This window comes from Synchiropus splendidus, chromosome 13 (assembly GCF_027744825.2).
Source record: "Synchiropus splendidus isolate RoL2022-P1 chromosome 13, RoL_Sspl_1.0, whole genome shotgun sequence".
In the NCBI taxonomy this organism is placed as follows: Eukaryota; Metazoa; Chordata; class Actinopteri; order Syngnathiformes; family Callionymidae; genus Synchiropus; species Synchiropus splendidus.
Genome location: NC_071346.1, coordinates 3370612 through 3394614, shown reverse-complemented (window position 1 = coordinate 3394614; position 24003 = coordinate 3370612). Strand labels below are relative to the sequence as shown.

The following is a 24003-nucleotide window of genomic DNA, read 5'->3' as shown; positions in this document are numbered from 1 at the left end:
ACGGAGAGTTTAACAGGGTTTTTAAGGCTTCAGATTTCAGGTCTATTCCGACACTTTTGAAGTCGATGCTGGCTTTGACTGACAGTAGAACGACATGAGAATGAGAACACCGCTACAACCAAGACTGGAGGTCACGTGACTAAATCACAGGCACAGTGTCACCACAGCAATAAAGCCAACACCTCAGCTTTGGAGACATGGCTAACCTCAAGAGTGGCTGAGAAATGCAGGTAACAAGTAGCTTTAATTTTTTTTCTCGCATCTCCTTAGGAAACAGAGCAAAGTCCTCGATCCTGGTAGAGAAGTGACAAAATAAAGGCGACAATTTCCGACTCTTAAGGTCATAAAATGAGGTATGAATGTGTCTAAAATACTCTGTAATCCAGGTTGTCTAACTCAGGATTTTAATAAGGAAGATGAAGTCAGGTTTAGACCTTAAAAAGGTGTGGCAGAGCAAACATTTTAGCTACACTCACTACGCTCAGTAAAATGGGAAGCCAAAGGGAACAACACAAGGGCTCTCACTGTGGCAGCATTTGCAAACAATCGCAGAGATCCACCACTGTCTCAGCCTTTGACATAAGAATTATTTCAGTGTGGCAACATTTCAAACCAGTGTTTAACCACACAGAGGTTCATCAGTGGAATCAAAGCGAACATTCTTGAGAGGAAACCTCATTCATAACAGGGAAATGCTTGCTCTGCATTCTTTTTCTCTGAAGCCAGCTGCCAAGTAAACATCCGTACTTGGGACTAGGTCAGGGCCACAAGTGGTCACATGACTCTACGCTGGAGATTGATCAGTTGCAAGCATAAATACAATCAAGACTTTTGTGTTACAGTTCAAACAATGCATAATTATCATACAGTTGCTATTTTTAAGTTGATAAGGCATGAAGTTTATCACAACTATCAGCATTCACAAAGTGTTGTGAAAAACTCTCAGCTATTATTTGTCGCCAGAGTGACTGACAAAAAGAGTTCCTGACTGACTTCAGTTGTTTTAATGGACACTTTGGTGATGAGATATCCAGAACATCTATTTAGCTCCCCTGCTTAGTTCATTATTTCAAATGATTGAACTAAAGAGGGCAGAATCAAATAAGTAACAATGGAAAGTCGATGTTATCCAGCCCAAACAGTCTCCTCCGTTCCCAGGCAAACAAGGATCAGCTTAGGAGCCTGCTCATGTGCAGCAATCGCAGACCCCCGCCTCAAATTGATGCCATGTGTTCCCATCTTCCTCTCGACGGAGGTGGTAAATGCTCATGCACTGCTGTTTTCATAAGCACGGCGTCACCCCGTGACACCTCCTCGATGGGAGAGGGGGGCGTTGGCGAGGAGACTGGCAAGCTGGTCGTCATGAGCAGAGCAAACCCATCAAGGTTTAGTCAATGCCATGGGAAACGACAGGGCTACAGGAAGGAGTCAATCCTGAGATGGTTTCCAAAGGGAGGAAATAGTGGGAGGAGTACATGCTTAAAAATGTGTCAGGCAACGGACAATATTCCTGTTGTGCTTACATACATCTTGGAAAAGACGAGCCAAGGGTGACGAAAGACGGGCGGGTACAAACGTAAGTGTCATGGGATCAGTCACATGCTAGTGAGCAACCTATAGGTCTTCTTTTCTGTGTCAGTTTCCAGAGAAAGTACAGAGAAACGTGTGAATGGAAGGCTGAAACTCACCCTCTCACCAGGATCTCCTGGAGCACCTGGGGGACCCTGCAGTCCTGGGTTCCCAGGAAGACCCTGAAATCACACACCAGACGCACACTTACTATATCATCACCGCTGACCCACCACAGTCCAACCCACACTTAGCACGCACAGGCCAACAAAAAGAGTCCGGAAAAGACTTCAAGAGAGACATAAGCCTAAAAAATGAGAGCCCCTGCACCCCCTTCCTCTGGCTCTGCGCACGCTCTCACACTAGTCATATACAAATATACACATTAGCTGTCTCTCACAACTCAAGCCTGACTGGCAATCGGTCCTGACGCTCTTTCCATAAAGACATTTTCCCTCTTTAGCTGTTTTCCATCTGTGGAAGGGAGACAGGAGTGTGGGAGAATGTGATACTCACTGCTTGGCCGGGGGCTCCTTGGGGTCCTTCTACAAGCATCCCCTGAAAATGGAAAAAGTGGATACAGTAGCATTAAAGGGAGGCCTTAAAATCCACAGGCAGTGGTGAATGAGAAGGGGGAAATAATGAGAGACAGTGGCGTCTGCGGCTTTGAGGTTAGCAAGTTTACTTATATCTACAAGCTCACAATGGTTCATCTGTCTGACGACCATAAGTGGATGGCTGCGCGGTCAAGGAATTGTATGGCGCTTCGATGTTGGGTATAAACTGTGGTTGTTGTTGATGTGGATGTGCAGCATGTTGTGGTCGAACTCTACGGGATGCAAGATCCTGAGCTGAGCCATATCGATTTCAGGGTTTCATCACGTGTAAACATGTCAAATTATGACTGATTCGATATTGTTTCTACAAACTTTAGATCAAATTTGGAAATTTAAATCAAAGGTCCAACCAAAGAAAGCGTACGATCACGCAATATAATGCTTTCAATCTTACAGTCAAGCTGCACAGCTGTCGAATAAAATGTAACACTAAATAGTTTACGTGTTTTACATGTCCAGGCTTGGTTATATAGTCATTGCACATAGTAAGACACACAATCATTGGAGCTATATCTGAGGGTACGCAGCTCTTTCCAAGGAGACACAATAAAAAATTAACAAGTGAAATAGCATAATTTAACAAGACTTGTGTGTTCAATAAAACCTTGGCTTTGTCTCACACTGGAAAATATCACCAGTGCTGTATTAATGGAAGCAGTTTTTATTGACTGGACTCATTTAAATAAATAATATATCGGTGTGTTTATGTGTACGATGATGGGCAACAAAAACTGCTAACTAGTTTGTATGGCTAATAGCAAGCTTTGGCCCACTGAGATGCTTTGGTTCTTACTCACAAGCTTTTTAGCAACATGCTAAATAGCATTGATCAGTTCTGCAGGAACACAGCTCTAGCTTCACGTTTCGAGAGCAAGCTTCATCACATGATCTTGTACTAGACACAAAGCACAACCACGACTCACTGGCTCGATGACGGCAGGTTCACCCTTCTCTCCTTTCTCTCCAAGGTAACTCTGACCTCCAGTCACCTGTGGGCACAAGTCAACCACCTTCACTTAGGAGAAACAAAAGCAAGCTGGAGTTTCATTTAGCCCCACAGAGGAACCACAGTGGCGCTGGAGAAAACGCTGACTGGTCAAATTAACCTCAATAATAAGTCTTCCAGAAGCTATAATTTAGACTTCAGAAGCATTCCGATTTATTACGTTTCCTGAAAACTGGTGACTGCAAAAACATATACGGGGCTGTGCTGTGAAGCAGAGGTTGTTACCTGACACTATGTATGCAGTGACTTCACAAGTGAAATATTCCCCCAAACCACTGTTCGCCGTGCGTCCAGCAGCACAGCTGGACACTACCATAGCAGTGGTACCTTAAGAGAAATATAATAACAGGGCGCGGCGTCCTGACTGACCTGGAACACGAATTAAACTGCCTGTGGGATGCCAACATGAGTATGACACACTTTCAGGAGCAGAAATATAACCATTTAAACAAACAAAGAACAGAGGAATGTGACTATATTTGAGTTGGACTGAGTAAAGGCTGATGTTGGAAACTAAAAACATTCATGTAAACAAAACACCTTTTGCTCCGCATTCAGTAAACTGGCAACCACAGAGTCTCAATAAAGATTTGTATTTCCCTGCGAGGATTTGTGTGACATGGTAATGCAAAAATAATGAAAAAATAAATTCATTTTTTGTCATAATTAGTGATATGGTTTTTAAAAACATTAAATATATTGAATTCATTTCATTTTTTTCAAACATCAAATAGCCATGTCTTCGAATTGAATATTTTAATAATGATTTCCATTTTGTTTATTCTGAAAATCTTTTCATAAATGGCAATAATAAATAGTGATTGGTAAATATGGCTTCGTGTGATGGTTTAAGGTAAAACTCACTGGCGTATAAGCCAACGTCTGTTAGCCAATCTGTGGAGCGCGAGTGTGCAGGGTGATCTTAATAAACAACGAAGGTCACGACGGTGAAAAGGTGACGGAGGGAATATTTTGGCCGACAGCAGGCTCGACATCTGTTTATCTCCAAGAGACGGACGTGGACAAGGAGGTTGTCTCTGCAGGTCTTTCTAAAGCATTAACCCTTCAAGCTACAACCCGATACCTTCAGAAACAACAAACAAAAGAGGTGGCAGCAAACAAAAGGCACAATCATCTCCCTCATCTTCCCACATTCCTGACCCTCACCCCTGCACTTACACTGCTCTCTCTGAAGTCAGTCTCCGCCGGGACGCCCGGTCCGACTTCCTCTTCGTACGTTTTGGTGTCGGCTGTGCCGTAGTCGCCGTAATCTCCGTATTCGTAGGGCTTCTCCACGATCTCCTTGTTGTCGTATTCGTTTAGGTCGTATTCTTTGAACTCGTAAGCATTGTCAGTGGTGGCCTTCACGTTGGGGTCCAGCGGGGCGGGCGTCTCCGGGACGTTGGTGGTGTCCACCCCGACCTGCTCCACTCCGGTGATGTAATCGTCCACAATCTCTTCATCGTAGTTCTGAGTTTGGCCCAAATTATGAACAGGAAGAAAAGGAGATTGTCATTAGTGATAAATAAATAATAAATGTGAACCCAGCCAAGAATCTGCAGATGCCAACAAGTCAAGGCTCAAGGGCCAAACTCTGAATATTCAAATATTCAAAGAGAAAACCTGTAGCATCTCCGGTGTTACGAGATGAAGTTACAGAAGGAAAAGTTGTGTATTTTAAGTTGCTTTTCGCTGAGATTAAAAGTGTTTCAACTCTTCTTTCCTGCTGTAGACTCTTCATCAGATTTGTGGGCAGGTTAGCCAGCTGAAGCACGCTAACAAGTGCGCTACATAAACCGCCACAGAGTGGGCATGCTAATGGCTAAATGTGGCAAACTTCAAAGACAGTTGAGATGGTTCAGAATCTCAGTCAGTCTGTACTGCACAGCTAAAAACTTCTGCGGGAACTGCAATGCAGCATAAATGATCAATGCTAATTAGCATGTTGCTACTTAGCTCACAAGGGAGAAAGATTTTAGAAAGGCAGGCAGAAAGACTATGCAGAAGTTTAAGAAGATATTTGCGATATAAAAGAAGAAAGGATTTAGGTGAGAGAGAACAATTAATTTGCCTTCAAAATATGTAGAGAAAGCACCACGTTGAACGATGCCAAGTTTCAGGCTTTGAAAATTCTAAAATGTTCTAGGATTAATCAGACGTTCACTCCGACATACGTTTAACCGCTACGATGAATCTACATCCCGTCTCTTTAAATTATCATTAAGCCTCGGTTAAGTGCAATTCCATGCGACAGTTTGGAGTAGAGTCTGAGCTAAACATATGGGCATGTGTCGTCGCTGATGGTGAGGATAAATGACTGAATGAACCCGAGAAGACTGACGTTGAGCTAAAGAATGCAGACGACAAACAAGTCGTCACTCTCATTAAGGCCCGTCCCCGAGGCAGCCACTGCGGCTGACCTGTCCGACCGAAACAAGTCATTACTCAATCAGGCATCTGACAGCAAGTCGACCACTCCCGAATTTCAAGGCTGACACACACGCTCACACTTGGAAATGCATCCTGAAACCAAATGATTTAAATAAACTTAATAGGAAAACATCATTTAAAAAAGATTACCAGGCCTTTATCGCCAGTATCGGTGGGGTTCTCCGGCTGACTCCCATCCACGGTGGTGTAGTCATACTCACCAGCGTAGAAATCTCCCTCAGCTGCCTGCAACACAGCGGGACAATGTGAGATTACATAACATATATATATATACACAAGCACATGCGACTTATCATTTGATAATGACTATGCTTTCCATGCAGCTTTCAGTACTCAAGTCTTCACCTAGAAGAGTGATCTTACGATTCATATCGAATATTTCTGTTTAGGTCTTGATATTTCAAATATTTTACCAATAATACATTTTACAACACAATACAATAATATTATAACAGTTAGATTAGAAACATATGTAACCACTTTATACACAAAAACTATTTCTACTCATGTAGTCAGTGATATATTCTACAGGTGAAGGTTGCAACCTCTGGCATAAAGAAGAAAAAAAAAGAAATGAAGAGGTTAAGTATGATACAATTTTAAGGACAGGAATGAAACTTGTACCTCAACCTTGTACGTGTCAGTAGGGGGAACATTGGGGGGGACGTCCGTGGTCAGTCCTTCGCTGTAGTCGTAGATGTCACCGTAGTCATAGTTGGTGTACTGCCGGAAGGAGAATTATTCCTTTTATCCCATGCCACTTTTCACTCCATTTTGTTGAAGAATAATGCATAATAACTCTATTGTTTGGGGACAATCGTCCAGAGTAATGATAGAGATGAAGGGAGGTGAAGAAGAGAGTGCAGACAGGGTGGAAATGACTGGTGCAGGAGCTGCAGCAAAATATTAAGAGACAGTGTTGGACTAAGAATATTGGAGGTGGAGGAGAAAAACCAATGAGGTTCAAGATGAAGGAAAACTGGAGAAGACTAGAGTCTCCTCCTGAGGAGAACTGACTGCCTTCATACACTGGATACAGCTGTGTTTTATTCTGAGCTATAATCCTCTCGTGTCATTAAACTTTGCCCATAAACAGAGAGATCCCATGAGGGCTCATGTGTTGAAGTCATATTTGGTGCGGCTCGAGAAATAATGAGTCAAGATTAGAGCGCAGGTTCTGAGATGAGTCACACCTTGGCCCACAGTGCACCACCTGTTCAAAGGGGGAACTAGCTGGCTGTAGACTAACTATCACAGTGACTCTTATTGGCTTATATTTAGGAAACTGGTGATCACATTGAATACAAAATATTGTGACAATATATTTTAGGATTTATCCTATAAATAGGACAATTAGAATTTCTATATTTTCATGCATAAAGCGGGATTAAAAGACCATAAATCCCTCGACTTTTTGCAGCTGAATGAAACCAAGGCTGCTGTAGTCTCCGACTGAGGCTGGGCGATGATGTCACAGCAGCTCGATCAGATAACTCTAATGACATTTATTTAGTAAACAGCTTATTCCCAATGAGATCCCTCCTTCTCTCTGGAGTTCTCTTAACTCTGCGAGGAGGTAAATGTAGTTAGCAGACCAGGCCATGAAGAAGAGAAATGAATTTGAGGATAAATATGAGCCTCCTGACGAATATAAAGCTCATAAAGATAATGAGAGCTCCACGCCTGGCTGCGGCGCTGGCCCAGATCCGCTCAGTGGCCCGGAGAGAGGTCAGATCGGAGAAGACAGCGAGTGAGAGAGGCTGGTCAGAGATGGGAAGATTTATCATCCCAAAGTTTGCCGGCGCCGAGACTTGGCAGGACGGGTGAATATCAAAATATGCTCATAAAAGCCCACTACTCCGAGTTCGAGTCGCTCCAGCTGCAGACATGTGGCCTGCAACTGTCAGGCAGCGTGCGGCGGGTCAAGAGGCTCTTCCCGAGGCCGGAGGTGACAGACACAGTCAGTGCTTTCAAAAAAAAACAAAAAAAAAAAGCTTCTCAAATGGAAAATAATCTCACGCACAGAGTTTAAGGAGAAGAGATCAAAGCCTTCCACATTTGAAAATGCCTCATAACTTCCTCTAATATCACTGACCTGCTTCCTCATCCGCTCTTCATCACCGGTAACAATGTGTGATAAGCAACAAGGTGATCATAATTCCAAAATTGGAAAATAGACCGGCCAATTCTGCTCTAATTCACAAGAATTTATTTTCAATTTATACAAGATGTTTCTTGTAATATTCTGAGTGAACACCAGTCGATCCCTACTGTTCTCTCTTACCCCTTCTGGATCTTCAACACCTCACTGCCTCGTACCTCCTGACCACCTAAAAACACCCTCTGTCTCATCTACATTAACCTCAGATTGAGTTCAGACCTGCCCTCCTTTTCCTCTCCAGACCTCCGGCCTCTTCAGTTGTATTCAATCCATCAGCGTCTCACTTGAGTCTTTCTTCCAAACGCCTCTTCAAACTCTCTCACTTTCTCTTCCAAGATGACAGACGTCCTAATCCTGTTTACACTGCACCTGCTACGAGTCCAGATTTCCTGCCTGTCAAGTAATTTCATCATCACATCAAATGAAACTTTCTATGTAAGAAATAATTAAGAAATTATTATCAGATATTTTAATCCTGAATAATCAAAACAATTGTATTTTCCTTTGACTCACATGAAACCTCATCATTACTTTGATTATTGTAATATTATTAGATTGTTTTTAAACCATTTCATTATTAATTAAACACAATTTTAATAACAATTATATCATATTTTAATATTTCTTACCCAATTTCTATTTCAGAACAGTCCGATCTTTTCATCACAAACTTTATTTTTCACTTTTTCAGCGACTTTCATTCACTGTCGCGATACTTGATGCTGCAATTCTGTCAAGTAGTAAGATGTGTCACGTGACAGTTAGCACAATAAAGGGGTGAACTGTCCGCAATGATGTAGCATAAAACTGACCAGGGTCAGGTAGATGCTACTCAGACATTTTTAGATTTATTTATTGGAGATTTCTTTTTCCTTTTCCTTTTTACTAATGCTGAAATATGTCGCTTACTTGCAGTATCGCAATATATCGTGATATATTGTATCATGCTGCGGGACAGTGATACAACTGTAGCTGGCATCAACAATAATGTTTACATTATTAACTGTTTAACTTACTATTTTATGGCAAATAATATGTTTCATTACATAACACAACATGCTTCCTAATATGTCATATATTGTTCATATTTCCTGAGACATTATTCCATATTCCACTTCCTCAGGAAACTAGTGCCCACTTTTGAAGCTCTAAAGTCATGAGTCACTTCTGGGCTAAATCAAGGAGATAGTTGGAGCAAATCCATGCTGGTACAGTTAGCAAGCACTTCATACATTATGACTCAACTGAATTTATTTCTATAACAAGGTTGAGTCTCTTAAATCTGTAACTTTTTGGGAGAAACTAAATCTTTCATACGCAGCTCACAACACACCAGATTTACAATGCTCTGAACCCCAACTTCCCTCCACTGTCTGCTCACAATTGACAATTCAGTCTCCATCCGAGGAGCCCCACTTTTCCAGGTAGCAGCGATCGACAAGGCTGAACTTCCCCGGCAGGCTGGGCAGAGCCTGCAGAACTCATTAGCCATATAAATCAAGGGGCCACTCCAAAACGGGCTCCATGGCGGGAGGAGGAAGAAAAAAGTTTCCAGGGTGAGATCACAGAGTCAAATATTGAGGGACGCAAGAATGAAGATGGAAGAAGGAAAAACGTTCTATTTCAATGAACATATCTGAGAGCTGACGGGAAGGTTGGAAAACAACCTGATATTGTCCATCATTTGATCCTTTTTTTAGCCACTGTGGTGAGTCTTTCTGTTGGAGCACCAGGGAGAGTCGTGGTTTTCATTTACTCGGCCTGAGATTATTTAAATCTACATTTATAGCAGCAGATTTCTTGATGTAGTTTATCCATCATCACGAGGAGGTTACAAGATATCTCATATAAATCATATCCGGTAAAACACAGGATTCAGACTGCGAGAAAAAAGTAGCGGCTCAGGGTCTGGACATTACGGTAGTTTTCATATCTTTTAGGTTTAAAAGAAACTATTTTAGTAGTTTCACTAAAGCGCGATAAGTGGTAAAATACAAAGATAAAACCCAGTGAAACAAAGAATTTATGCTCTGTTTAATACCAATGTTTGTAGCATTAGCTAAAAATGCTAGAAAGCTAACTGCTGCTCATGTTTGCTCAATAGTAAAATTCCTTTTTATTTCATCAATTATATGCTGGCTTCCTCCCCTGGATTGACATCTATGACAGGACATCCGATACCGACCTCCTCCTCGGGTTCCTGGGCCTGGGGCTTGTCGTGGTGGCTCGGGGTTTCACAGTCCGGGCTGTAGTGCTCACAGTAGTCATAGGCAGCTCTGGGGTCGGCCACGATCAGCAACTGCTGGATGTCTCCCTGCAACAGAAACAAACTTCGTTCACCTATCACCATGAGGAGGGAAATTCCACTGCAGAATTCCCGCGTGAAGATTTTCCATCAGCACACCGAGATTGACTCACAGCACGCCACGTCTGTTAGCGCCATGCGCTTTATGCATTCTGACTTTATTTTCTGTAAAATTGAATTTTTCCACTTTTCCGTTGGCTCCAGTTGTTACCCATGAGAGTCCAAGGCTTATACCGAGGAGAGGTGAGTGAGATGCTCGAGTCCAAACCGGAAAACTTGCATCTGGGAACACGCACTAAGCAGTAGCATTTAGTTTGGATTTTTTTTACGCGGTAATTACACTGCACTTTGCAAACTCATTCCAAGAGTTTAAAAACGGAATATTCCAGCCAATGTGAAGTTATGAATATCACAGAGCAATCCACCATCTACCCTGCGCTCCACCACAAATCGAACATTATTCAATTTGCTGCAGAAGTTCCCCCAAATCCTTTGTTAACGCGGTCTAGATTTATTCCCATCTTTCCCACTAGAATGGCTTCAATTGTCTTGGTAATTGCACCGACATTCCAGATTAAATTGCTGTTGACTGGAATAGAATTTTATTTTAGGCCTCACCGCAGAATAGCTTAATAACTAAGAGGAATATTATTTTTTCTATTAAAAGAAGCTCTTAAAAGACAAATCTGGAAGCCCTCCCATAGTTTCACACCAAAAACTTCACATGAAGAGACATAAACTTTAAAAATATTTTCATAACCTCTGACCTGTCCACGACGCTGAAGTCCGATATGCAGCAACCTGTGACGCTGTGTGCGCTCGGACATGTAATATCAGGGCCAGCGTGAACTATTTTCAGCCCCCAAAACTTGTGAGACTTTCCTGACATTGTGGCCCTCCAGTTGACCTTTTCCATATTTTCTTTCTCCACAAGAGACGGCTGTTTCAGTGTTGATTCAACCCTGACCTGTACGCTCACTGCTGCCTTTAAATAAACATGTTTTAGACGCTACCATCGCAAATCTTCACTGACGGAACACCTATTTACAATGTCAATATGTGTCCCAGTATCACTGTAGAACTTTCTAAACATTTGATCACTTTGATTCTCTGTCTATTCGGAAGGATTCTGAACTTCAGGATGAGTATATGAAAGGAAAAAAGATGCTCTGTGACAATATTCATGAAAAAAATAACAAGAAATATAGATATTTTTAAAATATAAAAATCCTATATATTGTAATAAGTGCGTCTATATTTTAAAATAACATTTTATCAAAAAGAAAAACATTAAATATAAACATTATTTTATATATTTTTTACATTTAGAAGTAAAAAAAATGAATATTTAAAAGAGAAAAATTAATATAACTAAATTAAAATGAGAGATAAGAGAAATTCTAAACCAAAAAAGTTCATTTTAAAAAGGAAAAAAAAAACTCGTAAAAACGTATTCTCATCGATTTAATTTACAAGGTCCCATGACCCTGCCAGAGGAAGTAAATAATCTTCATAGTAAATAATCTGGATTTACTATGCCCTTCAATGGACCCTCCGTAGAGTTTGGTATAAATCAGCCACAACCTTCTCATATGATGCCTTTCAAAGACAAACAAACCATCAGACACTGCACAAGCTCCTCGGGGAAGGTTGTAAATCAGAACTTTAGCCGAGTCAATACTCCAGTCCCCTCGCTCAGCACGAGTCCCCTTACACAGCAGATACCAGAGTCTCTATTTATCTGCGAACGTCTGTTTTCCATGAGCGTTTGGAAACTGAAATGAGATCCCCACTCCCCTGCCCTTCCCAACAGCCAGGGGCTCTTTTTCCATGATCGTCTCTGAAGGAATTTCCAAGTTCTGCTACGGCAATTATGTGAAGGGTCTTATCTTCGCTCGTCACCTACACGGACACCTCAGCTGACCCTCGTCTGCCTCCAAGGGAGCGGCCAAAAGGACAATAAATCCACCTGGGAGATGTTGAAAGGGAGAGAAGGTGAAGGCAGGCCACAGCCATGGTGGGCCCTGAAGAGGAAGCCCATGCATGCAGGTCGCATTATATTGCAGAGAGCAACATCTGCACGAGTTTAGACCTCTGGATTCCATTAGCGCTTGGCTGCTGTACGGGATGTATATCGGGACAAAGCATTACTGTGCATTACTGACTGTGTTGTCCTAATATACAGTATGTAGAGCCATTACTCAATCACAGTTTGCATTTCGTGACGGGAAACGTCCTCAACAGAATCCATATGGAGAACTTCCACGAAGGGTGTATTTAAGGCCATTCAACTTTTTAATCAGGAATCGCCCCAAAACTTCCTTATTTTTCATCTTTGGCTCTGATGGAAAAACATTTTATATTTCCCTCCCATTGATCCGTACGCCTCCGTCTTCCTAGCGAGGGTCAGTTTGCAGGGACAACACTCAAATTCCCTCTCCCCAAAATTCATCCACAGCAGTCATGTTCTCAAGGAGGAGTCTGGGAATCATTCCAGTCACCTCCGCTTGTTTCAGTCGCTGTCCTCTGTCTTGTAATTTGGTTTTGTACCAAAGCCTGTGAGCAATGTTGAGGGCAGTCCGGGCAGTAAATCGAGGAAGGTGCCTTTCAGGGAGGCCAAAAGTTGCCCTCCGCTGAAAGCTCCTCCCACTTTCCCTGAGAGCTTATTGACCTGCCCCACCCATCAGCCCATCTATGGCCTTCTTCCAAGCACAAGCCACGTTGTGGGGAGCAACAACCCTCAAGGGGGCATCCTACAGGAATCCTGAGACAATGTTCTAGCCACCGCAACTAGCTTCAGTCTTTGCCTCCTATCCACTATCTTGCACTTTCATCAACTACCCAAAGCTCGCAGGTAAAGATGAGGTAGTTAAGACAGTTAATTGAGAAGGTTGCCTTCCCAGAATTATAAGCAAGGAGGCCCAGACTTCCCTCTCCAGTTTCTCAAGGGATTACGGAGGTGCTTCCAAGACTCCTCAAGGATCTTGCCTAGAAAGGTACCCGTACTCAATGCCTAACCCACCTCATCTTTGGCTTTCCTTGATGCTTAGGACCGTGGGTTTACTTCGAGCCTCGCCCCAAAACTAAGCCATTCACTTCGAAAAACTTGACCAGTCCAATCCTACTGAGTCCTAACCAGCATATTGAGACCATCAGAGAGTTCAACAAGTAAATCCATATTTTTTGAGGTCTTCAACTGTCCCACAAGCACGTCAAATGACCACATCCACTTGATCCCACTGTTGAATTTACTCCCCCAAAGGTCTTCTCCACCGTATCTCATCCTCCCTGATGTTCCTACTTCTCTTGCCCTGGTCAGGATTCCCAGAATGCCCAGGCTCAGAAGCAGCTGGGAGAATCACGGAGGCATGAATCAACACTCCAGGCAGCCACTCAATTGGACTATTAGCGGACCTGTGTACAATGTGCATGTAGTTATCAATGCAACATGCTCCTGCGTACGAGACGTCTGCTACAAAGATGGATTGAGAAAAAAAGGGACAAAAACATTTCAAGCTGTGAAAGAGTCTGTGGTCATCACAGCAGAGCCACGGGCCATTCAGGGAGTATTTCTACAGACAAAGAGTCCCTGTTCCTCTGAAATGGTAATACCCCAGTCTACATGTGTTTCCAGGGTTTGGAGAAGGAAATGCGAGATGAATTCAAAGGGGATTGTCAGCTGTTCTCAGGGTGGTGACTCAGGCTGCGACGTGTGTGCGTCAACGGACGTCTGGTCAGGCTCTCTTTTCTCTCATATTGACTTTGCATTCTCAACTTTTCATCTCATAACTATGATTGGTGACGGCAATGAATGTTTAGTTTGGACTCTTGAGTAGTGATTTCATCATTTCATCTTTTCATTACATAATAATGACTTTTTACCTCACAACTTTTTGCACGGCTATTTAGAGCTTATAAGCGTCATCATTTGACTCCATCGGAATTATGATGTTTTTGGATCTTGACCTTTGATTTGACAGTTCAAGAGCGTTTACTACAGAGTGTCGCACTACAAAATGGTGGCGGGGAAGCAACATGTTTTTGGGGCAGCGAGGTCGCAGCTTTGATGTGTTCAATTGTGACAGCGGCACGTTGACCAATCAGAGCCCAGATTTCACTGTGGCGTACACAGAGACACGAAATTCATCATCATGAAAAAATGAAATTGAAGAGACCAACCCGCTCTGAGCAGCTTGACAGACAGGAGAAGTCACTTAAGTTATCGAAAGCGACCAACCGGATGCAAGCAGTGTGACAAGTAGCGCCAAACTGTATGTGTGAAGAGAAGTAACGCAAGCATTGAAGATATTCTTGAAGACACTTTACAGATTCATGAAAAACCTGCCTGCGGCACTTCATATCAGGGCTACTAAAACATCGTCCCGGTGGCCTACGAGTCACGATTTTCAATTGTCCTGCTTTGAAAATTCCTCAGTCATTTTCTGTATCATCCTCAAAACAAATCAAGCAGACCTTGTTTTGTTTCATCAGGTATGAAGAAGCAGATATTTTCCATTATATTTTGCTACTTGATTTGTGTTATTCCTATAAAAACAAGCAAAAATAAGCAAAACCACTGACATCAGAGTGACCTCTGAACCCTGTTCTGATCCAGAAGTATTGAGCAGGAGGTGGATTCATCCTAAATATCCAGCTCATCTCTGGTGACCGATGCTTCAGCTTTAATATCTAACATTTCCTTTTCTATCTCTGCTAAAAAATCCCACCACTCTTCCATGAGAGGCAACAACAGAAGCTCGGAAGAGAAACTGTTCAATTTCCAAGCTTCTCTCTGTGGTCGGAGCTGGAGTTCTCCGGGTTCGGAGAGTTGGCACTTTTCAAATATTAGGCTTTTTCCTCTGCCAGCAGCTCAGGAATCTGTTCAAAACATCTGGTCTGATTCCTCACTTTTTCATCCTCAGAGACTTTTTCTGAAATTTTTCCATCCTATGAACTTTAAAGAGCGACTGGATTCTTCTGCTTTTTCACAAGCAAAGCCTGGCGCAGACAAGAGCTTTGAAAAAGTTGTGTAATTTCTGTTTATATATCTTAGCTTTTTCAATTTGAACCTCACAGAGGTTGAATAACACCAGAGTTTGTGGACCTGTGACTTACAATATTAACACCCTCTTCATGAAGAGGAGACGGCGAGTGAGGTTCAAGGGCGTGGAGCATGAGGAGATCTTTGGAGGTTCAAATTCTGTTCTAAACCAGAGGTTGATTGAAAAATAATCTCCAGTTATTCCCCATTATCATCTCAGACGAGGTGCCACAACAAGACAATAAGAACTGAAGTCATTATGAATAAAAGAAGACGTCAACCACACGAGTCATTTTCCCTGCTGTTGAACCCGAGTTTAGAACCTCACACATTGATGCTCTTTTTTCCTATTATTTTCATACTGAATTTCACATTAGACGTTTTGATTTTTTTTTTTTTCATTTTTTTAAATGACCAGAATATCAACTCAAGAAATTCCATACAATGGAGTCAAAAATAAGATTTTCTATCACTACTAGGTTTTAGTGTTAGATATTTATTACAGTTATTCCTTTTCTTCTTCTTACTATTATTATTATTAATTTCATCTCTGACTGGTCATTATTGTACAGTTTTAGAGTATGTACTGAATTGAATAATAGCACACGCACAATATTAGGCATGCATAAACGCTCACATTTTTTTCTGCGTTCTTTGGAATAAATAAATAATTGACGAAAATAGCCTTCTACCAGGGCCTCAAGTTGGACCCAAAAGCTCTTCTAAATGAAGATGCACTTGACCTTCCTTGTAAAATATGACTAGGAACACAATGAACTCCTTCAACAGAGAGCACTGTGCTCTTCTCCATGCAACTGGCGTGTTCCAACAGTACTTAAGATAACATGTTGAACAAGGAAGCCATGATTTAGAAGTAGGAAATGGATGGCAGCACTTACTTCCTGCCCTGAGTGCAGATTGTATAAGATGCTGAAAGGCAGCACTTGTGAAAATATGAATTAATTACTGCACATATTCCACTTGTGCTGCATGAATCAAAACATTCGGTGACAGGTCGTTGGAGGGCGGATTGTAAAGAGAAACAGTCCGAAGTCTCTCTTCCTGCCAATTCAACCATAAACAATGATTCATTTTCGGGCCCGGGGCCCGACTGCACGCTTGCAGACACCTCGCCAATAAAGTGCTCCACCTGTGGGACCAGCTTTGGACCTCCCTGGTGGGCCACCACGCCGTGTGCACTAGCAAATCCTCTTCACCTCTCCATCGGTTTCAGGGAGCAAGAAACACACAGATCTGACAAACACCCAGTCCAACGTTCCACACACAAAATCGAGGATGACGTTTCTCAGTTGACGTACGGAGTGCTGCCTGAAATAATAACACAAATATTAATCTGATTTTGACGAGCCGTTAGTCCCAGCTGTGCAGTCTTGCTACATTCCTTCCTGCTTGCTCCAGATTGGAAGATCTCCCGCACCAGTAGGGTCATAAAAATGAAGCGCTCAGGTTCAGGACGGAGTTTGATGTTTGATGTCATCTATATCGATACGGTCAAATATCACAACACTTGTGTGATTTTTTTAGGTCCACTAGATCAATATTTAATACATAAATACTCAGATATGCTGCTGCATTTATGACGTGTTACAATACTAACATTTTCTTGTTGCATGGACTTATTTTGTTGTTTGAGGGAGCTGTTCATTCCTCTATTGGAGAGTGAAATTTCATTGAAAGTCTAACTGGACTGTCTTAACAATGAACTTGTTTTTATGCGCATGATATTGTACTACATTGTGTGATTTTTCCTTTTAAATGATGGCTTTAAATAGAATATCATGTTGAAAGTATTGCAACTCTGTGTCTGGATACGTATCGCAAGATACCTGCCAATACACAGCTACAGTGTGTGTATGTGCTTGGCCTTGCAATTGTGTCTCTAGGTGTCGAGAGGTTTGGCCGGTGTTTGTGCCTTCGGTGTTATGACTTCCTATGTGACTCCAGAGGTAAGTGTAAATGTGGCGGTTGTGTTTCCCTGTGTCCTGGTCAGTGAGTGAGTCTCCCTACGCCTTCACAAGCGCTTCACTAGTGTGCGTGTCTCTTCGGCGAGTGTGTCAAGAGTGCAGCTTGTCCTTTTGAAAACAGCTTCGAGGCTTGTTCCTGGCTTCTGATGCAACTCTTACAAGATACAATCATCACCTGCATTGACAGACAAAAACACTTTGGTATCCATATCTGTGAAGTCCACGTCTCCTTAAAACTTTCCCCCAAAGTCAACAGGAAGTTTAAGATCTGCCCCAGCTTCGCCTGTGACATACCACCGCCTTCTCACTCCAATTAAAACAGCCAGATTTAAACATGGCCGACGCAAAACACACATCTAAACATGTAACCAGCAGAGCTCAGCTATAAAGATCAGCACAATCCTCCCAGGGCCTTAAAAATCCCACAAGATCCTGCCCTAAAAATGCTTGTGTAGCGTAATTACCTCTCTGGCACGCTGACCTTCTATTCCTTTGTCGTCCAAAACAGCTCGCTGAGAATTAGGATCAGACCGTGGCACGCTGCTTTAATAGTTGCAGAACAATTGCTGTCATGTTGGGAGAAACCAACATCTTCTGGCAGCAGGAAGTTAAAAGGCTGGGAATTCCGAAAGCCACAAGAGCATCCCTCTTTTGATCACACAATGACCGTCATGGATGGAGAAGAGATCTGAACAAGAGACCTTCCTATGAGCCCGGAAACCTTCACCCCACACTCAGTCTTCATAAATGTACCCCCAAAACCCAGACAACCTTTGGCAGAGTTCGGCACTGATCTTTTGAGTCAGCTAATTTGAGGTCATTTAAATGCTGCGTTGAAATAATGGAGCCATTGCCATTGTTCGACAAGCAAAAGGTCACTGTTGGTTTCACTTGGTGGTTGTAAAAGCCAATTGGTCATTCATCTCAGAGTGAAGCAGGCGAGGAGCCGTGTATGGTAACTTTGGGTAAAAGTGGCGGCTAGATGAAGGAGTCAACCACAATTTGTAGGGAACTATCTGAGACCATGGTTCTCAGTGGGTATCTTGGGGTCTTGTTCTACAGTCACAGACTCATGGACCAACAGACCAACAGATGGGTCGGTGTTGAGAAAGGTCTTTGTTGGTGTTGAGCTGAGCCAAGAGGCGGTTTCCCACCTCATCTGCATCGGTACGGACCGACAGAACTAGACTAGAAACACAAGCAAATCAGTTTTGCTCGCTAGTTCTTGACCAGGCAATACATGTTGCGCTACTCGCTCCAGAGCAGTCGCTGGTTTCCAGCCACAAAAGTGACTTCAAGACAGGTCAATCTGCTGGGGTTGGTATTAGGAAGTGGAAATTAACATGGCGAATCAGAGAGGCAGAATTTTAGAGCCTGATTTATTGCAGATACAGTATATTCAAAGAGGCCAAATATGTGGACGCCACCGTCTCTAGGTCCATGATATCCTTCAGATGATCCATTAGCACGGTGAGTCGTGAATGTTAGCCGCTATGATCAGCTTCTCTTTTTTTTGCACCTTCTTGTTGATGAATTTTCCCGCCCTGCCTCCACTCCCACAGTCTGCGCTCTGACTGGCAAGCCCCAAAGCATGAGGCATCCCTTGCTCCCATGCTGTACCGCAACACTTTGTCACACCACTTCAACGATGCTACTTCAAAACCGGTTGGTTCCTTCACCACAATCATGTTTGGTGCCAACATACATTTAGAGATAGAAAGTTGGAGGCATCACCTCCATGTTTAACCAGAACACAAAACGATTGACTTCTTCAATTGTTGCAGTGCAGTATGGGACTTCTGCACAAGAGTGACATTAGGGATGAATACTACGAAATGATGGCCCATATTTTCATTACAGCGGTTTGCCATGACATGTCAACATTAAGACCTGTTGACAGCAAAGTCACTCAGAATTAGCAAACATCAAAAAGAGACACTACAGAGTCTCCTACAAGAAAGTCCGACTCAGACTTTCCGAAGTCAAGACAGATCATTGAGACAATTTCTGAGAAACCTAGAGAGAACGTCGACACACAGAGCCCGCTTGGCGTCTGTGTTTTATTAAGCGATTCATTCACGCAGATGCTGCCAGTGTCGACAGAAAATAACACACCGAACACACCGCGCAAGTAACTTTTCCACAGCCAGCAGCGGTGACACAAGCCAAGCGGACAAAGCTAATATTGTTGTTCTGGCCAATAAAAGTCATCATTTGCTGAATGCACAATATATGACGAGGAGGAATAAAACGTCTGGCTTTATGTGTCAGGATTTAGAGTCTCATTTAGACCAGTCCCTTTTATAGAGATGCTAAATGACGGCCTTTCAGAAGGCTTGCAGTTACATCAGGAAGGATCACTTGCTGGCAGCGAGGTCGGCTTTCCAAACTCCCTCAAACATTATTCACTTTGCTCCAAAGACTAAAATTGTTCACAGTCAAATCCACATTACCAGGTAACCACCTATTGCCCAGTTTACCTCAGCCATTAATGACACTTAAGCCTTTTTTTTAAGCTGCTTGGAATCATTAGGTTTTTAGAATGTGGTTCACTGCATCCGTTACATTATAGAAAAAACAACTCTTGGTCAATATTTATGTTTTTTCCTCAACTGTGACTGAACAAAATCATAGCAAAAACATCAACAGACATCAAGAAAACTGTTTGTTGAATGACATTGATTTATTTAAATTTCATTGAACTATAACTTTTTTTTATATAATTAGAATATAATAAAATATGATAAAAATCATTATTTTACATTGCTGTCAACCAAACGTATTACAGTTTTTATTTTTTATTAATATTATTATGTTTGATTAATATTATGGAAAAGATTAATGTGTTGCAAATATTTATTGTAGTGTCATTATTTTTTCTGTTTATCATAAAAAGGCATATTTGATATTTGAAATATTAAATCTATTCTTATGAATATAGAAATATTTTTTGTCTTGAATTGATGAAACATGAAGTGTTTAAACTCTATTGACTTTAATACCATCCAATATAAATATTTTTAAATAAGTACATAAAAATGGATAAACAGCAACACAAACTGAACTTTCATTCATTTTGGTCATTTAAAATTATTATTTAAGGGAGATAAATTAGAAAATGATAAATGATAAAATGGTAAAAATATACAGTATGTGATTATTTCCATGTTTAAATATAGAATAAATGTAAGTATGTATGTATATTTAGAAATGACATTTCAAGATATCCTCTTTTTTTTTTTTTTTTAGAAAATTTCTAACCCATTTTTTTTTCAACTATAGCTGTGATGATGTGCAGTGTTTCCTTTGAGACACCAAAGACAGCTGTGACTCAACGACAGGAGGTGCAAAGCAGCGTTCTCACCTCGAAAACCTCGTCATCGAGGATCCTGGTCCCAAACACAGTGATGCCCTCCGTGTTGACGACAGCCTTGTTGCTCCTTTTGAGTGGCTTGGTCACCTTCCTCTTACAGTCCACGATCATGGTGACGCTCTGCTTCTCCACACTGATGGCGACGCGATGCCACCTGCGATGGCGATGAAAAACAATCACGCAAACCGCCGATTCAGAGCCATTTCAGTGAGTCCCACTCTAAGTTTGTGATTCTGTACTTGCGTGTGGGAGCTTTGTTTTAAGCATCAAAGGCAGATGAATAAAAATAGATATTGGCGGGTGTGCTGGCTGTAGTGGTCACTCTGGTGGCTTCTACCAATTATGTCGGACCCGCTGCGCCCACTTGCATCTGCGCTGAGCTTTAAAATAGTTCAGAGCGAGCTACAGAGAGAGACGTACGGCATGAGCTCTTTAATGTGCGGAGGAAACACAGCCACAATAGCTGAGAATCACAAGACAGTCCCATGCCATATAGATGTCTCACACTGAGAAGGCAAATGGCGACAGGAATGACTTGTTTTATTCAATCCGAAGTGGAGGATTCTTCCATCCATTTTCTTCAGATCGTGGGGGCAGCACTCTCAAGAAGGAGGCCAAGCCTTCCCTCGCAACAGAAATCAACACCTGAGAAATCTCTCTCCGGGGGATTCCAAGAAACATACAGGACAGATTGCCACCTCAACAGCAGTGGTTCTACTCCGAGTCTCTTATGTTCTCCTGAGAGTAAAGTTCACATCTGACTGAGAATCCAGCCTTGTCCAGGCTTTTTCCAAACACAGACAGTGGATCCTCATCGCAGATAAACCATCACATCAGAGGTCTCAATCTGTTGAAATCAATAAAACATCTTTGAAAAGAATTGCAGGAATCATAAACCGAAAGGAAGTCGTTCTGTTTATAAGGTCGATAGAAGTCACGCCATGACTCAGGCGTCTGGTAGTTACGGGACAAATGTTTTTCTTTTCTTGAGTTGAGACCTACAGCGACTGTTATTTATGGAATAGTAACTCAGAGAACAGAAGCCTCTGATATGATTCCACTGAAACCTAAGTCGCGCTCGGAGGTTGTGAACATCTGCCAACATCTGTTCCAGTATTAACGTCCTTATCTGTGACACACAGCGCATCAGTTCACACACTCAGGCTCGGTCTAAATTCGCCCAGGAACCAATGACAACATCATATCTGACATGGAGAGAATCATTCCCAGGTTGGTGGCGAGGATGGCGGGAGTGGATTGGACTGATCAGTTGTCGTCGGACATCCAGCGATTATGTCTTCACTTCACTTACTTTCCGTCAGCGATGTTGACCTTCTCGAAGACGGGGTACTGCTCTTGGGTAGGCATGCCGTGCTGGTCCTCGTATAGGAACACGGGTTTGCTGCCCACTTCCACTCCGAGCTGCTGGATGCCTTGCTGGTTGTACACAGACAGCAGGAAGGACTTGAGGCCAGTCTTGGGCTTAATGGTGAACATGATGGAGAAGTCTTCAGGGAAGACTCCACCTGAGGAGACAGTGACAGTTGGAGATTCTTAGCTCTAAATTCATTTGTCTAGAACGATTAACGTTGAAAAAAATTGCAACAATGCCTCCAACCTCATCGAAATAAAAAGTGGAATGAAGTTCTAAACCCTGTCCTGAGGTAACCAGGTGCGACTCGTAAGCAGTCCCGGCGAACACATGTTCGTGATTTAGCATTTTATTAGCGCCTCGCCCATTTCAGCAGCTTAAGGAATTAACGGGAAATGTCAAAGACGTGACCGTATTTTTTCCGCATGCCGACCCATGTATCTGGTCCAGGACGTCCTAAACCTCCTGTACAGCTCCACATGTTGTGGTGCGTTGAAGCGTTGCTGAGTATCGGTTGTGAAGCAGGAGTGAAAGGGGAGGAAATGACGAATCAAATGGCGTCTTAACTTAATCTTTCAAACAAAATCATACCTAGACTTGCAGTGTCCTTTAGGGACACCAAAAACACTTATTTACTCGGCTAAATCTCTTCTCAAGCAGATACAAGACAGAAGCATCGATGAACTTCTTAATTTTTTGGAGGGAAACGGGGGTTCAACACGAACCAATTGGAAAAGAATTTAGCCCTGGTTTGCTCCTGGTGGTTCAGATGGCACGTTGTCTCGCAGCCTACTGCCGTAAAGTGAAGTAGTGAGTAAGTAAGTAGCTTTGGTTGCTGCATTTACCATTTTTAGCATTTATTAACTGTTAATAAACAGTAATTATGGTGTAGTTCAGAGTGAACTTTCAGTGACCATTCGAGGGCATAATATAGTCTGGCTGATCTCTATTTTATAGAGATTAATTATAGGCTAATATGTTGGTAATACATACAGTATTATTACACAGTTTATTCATGGTAATTTATGTTGCCGTTTCTTAAGTGTAAACAGAAACAGATATGAATATAAGTGGGTAAATACATGGAAAAATAAATAGGGGAATTTATATTGGAAAAAAGTGGTAAATTTATCATTAAATAACAATAGACACTGTGGATAAAAGCGACACCGATAAAGAAGAACAGGGACAAAAAGTGAGGGATAAAGTTTGAACCCGAAGTTTGACTGAAGAAATCGAACATACATCATTCAACAAAATGGAATTGTAAGAAGGTGAAAGGAAATCAAAGCAGAAACATAGATTTTGAAATAAACAAATGATTGTCATTTCCATTTGTAAGTTCATTCCCGCGACTACGACTTTCTGCGGTGGCTCTCAGAAACCGAAACAGGAAATGGGAAAAGCGTGTGACAAATGTTCCTTTTGGCTCTGAGAACGCATCAGGTAATCAGTTGTAACTCCTTAAACGGCAGGAAGACAATAATCCAACCAGCATGCTCGGAACTGGAGCGTCTCCAAAACGTCAAGAACGCTCATGAGTGGAGAGCTGTGATGCCTTCAAGGCCCGTCAGGAATTGGAAGCAATTGATCGTGTATCGTCGGACACTGAGCAAACGACTTGCTGATGCGCTGCTGGGTCATTTGCCACTAAAGTTTCAGTAACAGAAAATGACAGTGAGGAGTCTCATGGGACACGTCTCGACACCATCGCAGAAAGCTGAAATGAGCCTGTTTCCTATCCGTCGTGATGATCCAGTTCCAGTGGGTGTGGTCCAGAAGTGTCAGACTCGTTGTGATGCAAAGACGGGTGCGTTAAAATCATATTAATGCGCAGCTTGGACGACTTCACTGAGAGCCAGAAATGACAAATAGTGGCGGGTTTGCCAATTAAGAAAAGTCACGAGAACAGCGAGCCGCGTTCTGTAAACAATCAGACTCTTTTGGCAAACACAGACTTCACATCAAGTGCTCCATCTCTCTGCTATAAAACATCACCGGGATATTTTCTGGCTCTCCTCTGTATCTGCATCCAATCTAGAGGAGTGGGCGCTCGGTTCCCCACTTTTGTTTCCAATTAAAACCTACTGTCTAACTTGTTTGTTTACGTGACACGTGGACTT

At 42.3% G+C, this 24003-nt stretch overlaps 1 protein-coding gene across 1 annotated transcript in view; it reads right to left on the bottom strand.

Annotated features, from left to right (window-relative positions):
• LOC128769416 (collagen alpha-1(XI) chain-like) overlaps positions 1-24003 on the bottom strand; it is a 70140-nt gene that overhangs the window by 36671 nt on the left and 9466 nt on the right. Inside the window, exons 3-11 of the mRNA XM_053883110.1 lie at positions 21821-22034; positions 20500-20662; positions 9990-10118; positions 6268-6366; positions 5773-5868; positions 4372-4662; positions 3110-3175; positions 2086-2127; positions 1689-1751 (exon numbers count right to left, since the gene is read on the bottom strand). Of these exons, the coding sequence (XP_053739085.1) occupies positions 1689-1751; positions 2086-2127; positions 3110-3175; positions 4372-4662; positions 5773-5868; positions 6268-6366; positions 9990-10118; positions 20500-20662; positions 21821-22034 (1163 nt within the window). The remainder of the gene's footprint in view (positions 1-1688; positions 1752-2085; positions 2128-3109; positions 3176-4371; positions 4663-5772; positions 5869-6267; positions 6367-9989; positions 10119-20499; positions 20663-21820; positions 22035-24003) is intronic.